This window comes from Lolium rigidum, chromosome 2, assembly GCF_022539505.1.
Source record: "Lolium rigidum isolate FL_2022 chromosome 2, APGP_CSIRO_Lrig_0.1, whole genome shotgun sequence".
In the NCBI taxonomy this organism is placed as follows: domain Eukaryota; kingdom Viridiplantae; phylum Streptophyta; class Magnoliopsida; order Poales; family Poaceae; genus Lolium; species Lolium rigidum.
This window is the reverse complement of record NC_061509.1, coordinates 36770397-36774698: the sequence shown is the minus strand read 5'-3', so window position 1 is coordinate 36774698 and position 4302 is coordinate 36770397. Positions and strand designations below refer to the sequence as shown.

At 41.7% G+C, this 4302-nt stretch overlaps 1 protein-coding gene and 5 non-coding genes across 6 annotated transcripts; all 6 read right to left on the bottom strand.

Annotated features, from left to right (window-relative positions):
* Positions 1-326: 326 nt before the first annotated feature.
* On the bottom strand, positions 327-3122 carry LOC124686244 (60S ribosomal protein L37-2-like). The gene is made up of 4 exons (XM_047220226.1): positions 3075-3122; positions 2809-2944; positions 688-789; positions 327-593 (listed from the first exon to the last, which is right to left on the bottom strand). The coding sequence occupies exons 1-4, from the start codon at positions 3075-3077 to the stop codon at positions 553-555; spliced, it is 282 nt and encodes a 93-aa protein (XP_047076182.1). The 5' UTR covers positions 3078-3122; the 3' UTR covers positions 327-552.
* LOC124693838 lies at positions 1157-1235 on the bottom strand. Its single transcript, XR_007000288.1, has one exon. It is a non-coding gene; the product is annotated as a small nucleolar RNA Z199 (small nucleolar RNA).
* LOC124693834 lies at positions 1447-1526 on the bottom strand. Its single transcript, XR_007000287.1, has one exon. It is a non-coding gene; the product is annotated as a small nucleolar RNA Z199 (small nucleolar RNA).
* LOC124693830 lies at positions 1762-1843 on the bottom strand. The gene has a single exon (XR_007000284.1). It is a non-coding gene; the product is annotated as a small nucleolar RNA Z199 (small nucleolar RNA).
* Positions 2076-2170, bottom strand: LOC124693849. The gene has a single exon (XR_007000297.1). It is a non-coding gene; the product is annotated as a small nucleolar RNA R64/Z200 family (small nucleolar RNA).
* Positions 2340-2434, bottom strand: LOC124693850. Its single transcript, XR_007000298.1, has one exon. It is a non-coding gene; the product is annotated as a small nucleolar RNA R64/Z200 family (small nucleolar RNA).
* Positions 3123-4302: the final 1180 nt, after the last annotated feature.

The following is a 4302-nucleotide window of genomic DNA, read 5'->3' as shown; positions in this document are numbered from 1 at the left end:
GTGGCGAAGGCAATAACAGAGCAACATTTTGATGGCATTTTCCAGCTCAAAAAAGGGTAATGTGTCCACTTTTCCATACTCAAACAATCGTTATGTCACTTCTACAACTTGCAGTTACCTAGTGATATAAGATCAGAATTCTTTCAACTCACCTTCAATAATGGCTGCAGTACATATGATGATTTTAGACACCTTACACTTGTTCCATGAGAAATGGCCACGGTTCAAATTTAGACAAATGATAAATTTCAAATAAGCAAAAAAATAGCGAGGTCCTAAGGATGAACGTTTTAACTCAATGACTGGCATTTTGGAACATAAGCGACTGGTGTAACTTCGTCTAAAATAAAATCATAACAGCAATACAACTGCACCAAAATTCAGAGGAAGGAATTGCATGGAATTTAGAGGTCAAATTTCCAAACCCATGGAACAAAACACATCAGATCTATACAGGGCTGTAGCAACAATAGTTTAGACTTCGGACAGTACAATATGAGTAAAATATTTTAAATTCTAGCTTCAGGGGATGCCTTGTGACAAAATCCAGACCTAGTTGGCTGCAGCACTCTTCCTGGGGGCAGCCTCAGTACCTGAATTGAGATGAAAAACAAATAACTTGATCAGAATTGGTCTTAGGTCTGACAGATGTTAGACCCAGTAACTTCTGATAAGTATGGGCTGTACCTTCTCTGAAGTTGCTCTTGAACCTGCGAGGCACATGGCGCATGTACCTCATCCTTCCAGTTCCGGTTGTCTTGCGCCTGATGGCCTTCACACTCCAGTTGTCTGTAAAATGAACCACTATGTTAACATTGAGACCATATAAAATAAAACTAGAAGATGGCAAAATCACAAATCAATCATCAAACAAGGGCAAACAGACAAGTTATCCCAGGCAACACAGAAAACAAGCTATATATAATGCATAATAAGTGTTGTGGATCCATAATAAGTGGATCAGAGCAAAACAAATAGGTTTTACCATATATAATGAACCAAACAAAAAGCAAACAATACAAATCTAAGTTTCCCCCATTCTAGGAGTACTTAAGTTTCATTAATCTACGGTAGTATGTAACAGTCATGACCATGATCAAAAGTTGCCATAGAAAGCTCAGACCACACAATATATATAAAGATAAAAGCATGGAGAAATCATCAGACATAAACTACGAATCACGGAAGTGTAACTTCTGTCATATTGTTGCAGTTTATCCATCATCACTTGAAACAAATGGAATCAGGAAATGCAAAAAGGATGTATCAAGACAATGGAAAAAGAATGTGGCTACATGGAGAGTTTATGAGAAAAGGTGCAAACAGAACTGTATTTTAGCAGGCAGATAGGAGTAGTCTCTAGAGCTACATGGAAAATTAATTGGTGAAACAGAATTGTACTTGAACAGATAAGGTAAAGAAAACATAAAGCATAAAGCATGGAGAAATCATCAGACTTAAAACTACGAATCACGGGAGTTCAACTCCTGTCATATTGTTGCAGTTTATCAATCATCACTTGAACCACAAACAACGGAATCAAGCAATCCAAAAGACGTCTTGGAACAACAAATGATATCAGAACTTGAATACTTCCAAGTCATCAGAGTAAATTACAAAGCACTTTTCAATCTAAAAATCCCAATTCTTCCTCTCCTCCCAATTGACCTTTCAACAAACGAAAATATAAAAAGAAAACCAAAAATAAATACTAAACCAGGCAAAATAGTTTACACTGGAAAAGTGGAACATAAGTTGAGGTGTCATCAGAGACTTAAATACTAAGAATCAGAGGAGCACAGCTCCATCATATTGTTGCAGTTTATTCCTCCTCACTTGACCCTCAGGTATATAAGTATGAATGAAAAACATAAGATTTATTCCAACTTCATAGGGGGGATGTGGATATACTAATTCAAAATAAGAAAAATAAGGGTATACCATTTTACGCTCACAAACTTTTCTGACTAAGTGAAAAGGAGGCAGTTCTCCAACTAGCACTGAAGAATCAAACTGTTTATTTATGAACAGAAACAAAACAAAAAAAAAGTAGCATCTAGGACTGACATCAAAATAAATTGCTCAGAACATGAAATATCTTCTCATCAATGCCGTGGCATCTCCGAAGTCTGACATGCGTTGTAGAATTCATGATTCATCATAACAATTTTGCAACTTTAGAAAATAACATCAAGAAATCTAGTGGTGTCACTAGGCCAATCATCAAGCTACAAATGGGGCAGCACGGCGAAGTAGGATAAAAAATTAAAATCATAGATCAGGCATGGGTAATTAGAAACCAGGATCAATGCTTCCTCAACTAAGACTGACATCAAAATAAATTGCTCAGAACATGAAATATCTTCTCATCAATGCCGTGGCATCTCCGAAGTCTGACATGCGTTGTACAATTCATGATTCATCACGGCACTTTCGCAGTTTTAGAAAGTAACATCAAGAAATCTGGTGAAGTATCACTGGGTCAATCATCAAGCTACAAAAGGGGCAGCATGGCGCAGTAGGATAAAAAAATAAATCATAGATCAGGTACAGGTAATCAGAAACCAGAATCAATGCGTCTTCCTCGTTCGCGCTGGGGGACGAAACTACACGCACAGCAAACTACACTAAGTGGGACGTGTGTAATAAAACATCAAGGATCTGAGCGAGAACGGATCAGCCGCTGGCATCACTTCAAGCAACCACCACAAAGACACCGCACGAAATCCTACACGGCTCGCACGGGAAGAGCAGGGCAAAAGCTAGAGATCTAGAGCGGGGAAGGGCTATGGAGGGGGAGGAGCTTACACTTGCGGATGCGGGCGGCGGGGTAGCCGCAGGAGGAGCAGGTGCTCTTCTGGAGGTGGAAGCTGCGGCGGCCGCAGCGGATGCAGAGCGTGTGCGTCTTGTTCCGGCGCTTGCCGAAGCTGCCCGTGCCCTTCGTCTGCAAAAGCAAAAAAACACCACGGCGGGTCAGCGAAGTGCGACGTCGGAGCCGCCGCCGGGGCCGGCGGCGGCGGAGACGGCTAGGGTTTGCGGGCGGAGACGGCTAGGGTTTGCGGGCGGAGACGTACCATCGCTTAAGGCTGGAGAGGCGACGACGAAGAATGGGTGGAGTGGCGGCGCTGCTGAAAACCCTAAGTAGTACCATTTTTTATAGGAAGCGGTGGTGGGCAAATGGGCCGAGCAGAAGTGGATTCTACTGCTGGGCTCCCTAGGATTCACCTTATAGAACTTAATAATTGTTATTTCGTTCCGGCATTGTGTAAAAACATTATCTCTGGATCATGCTTGTTACGCGACGGTTATTCTTGGAACTCTGAGAACAATGGTTGTTCGATTTACTTCAAGAATTTGTGTTTTGGATTTGCTCCATTGGTGAATGGACTTTTCATTATGGATCTTGATTGTAGCAACGATGTCTATAACATTACAGCCAAACGTCTTAAGAAGACTGAAACGAATACCACTTACATGTGGCACTGCCGTCTTGGTCATATTGGAAAGAAGCGCACGCGGAAGCTTCATGATGATGGACTTCTCCCGTCCTTTGATTTTGAATCATTTGACACATGCGAAGCCTGTCTGATGGGTAAAATGACTAGGACACCGTTCAACGGTATAGTTGAACGGGCGAGTAACTTATTGGAAATTATACATTCTGATGTATGTGGTTGTTATCACCAGAATTTGACCGGATCAGAGGTGGGCCGCGATTAAGATGGGCTTGAAGAATATACACGGAAGATATACATGAATCGGCCTTGTACACAAAGTTTGGGCTAGTTTGCCCGTGTATCTGTAAATATAGTAGGATACGTGTCGGTTAGATAGAATTTGGCTCGTGCACGGTTGGGATTATTCCCACGTTAGAAAGTCTACGGACTATAAATATGTATCTAGGGTTATTGAGAAAAACAACAATCACGTTCATCACAAACCAATCTAGGCGCATCGCCAACCCCTTGTTTCGAGGGTTTCTTCCGGTAAGCATCATGCTGCCTTGCGATCTAGGCAAGACGCGTTTATTCGTTGTTCATGCGTTGCTCGTGTCCGAAGCCTTGTTGATGGCGAGCAACGTAGTTATCATAGATGTGTTAGGGTTAGCATTGTTTCATCGTGTCACATGCTTTTGTACATGCAACCCTTAGACGTCTAGCCGCCCTTACACCTATCTTAGGTGTAAGGGCGGCACCTCGCTTGATCATTGTTTAGTAGATCCAATCTGTTATGATTGCTCCTTGTTCTTCAAGGATTAGTTTAATATCTACATAGTTAGGCCTTGCAAACGGGTTGAAGGAT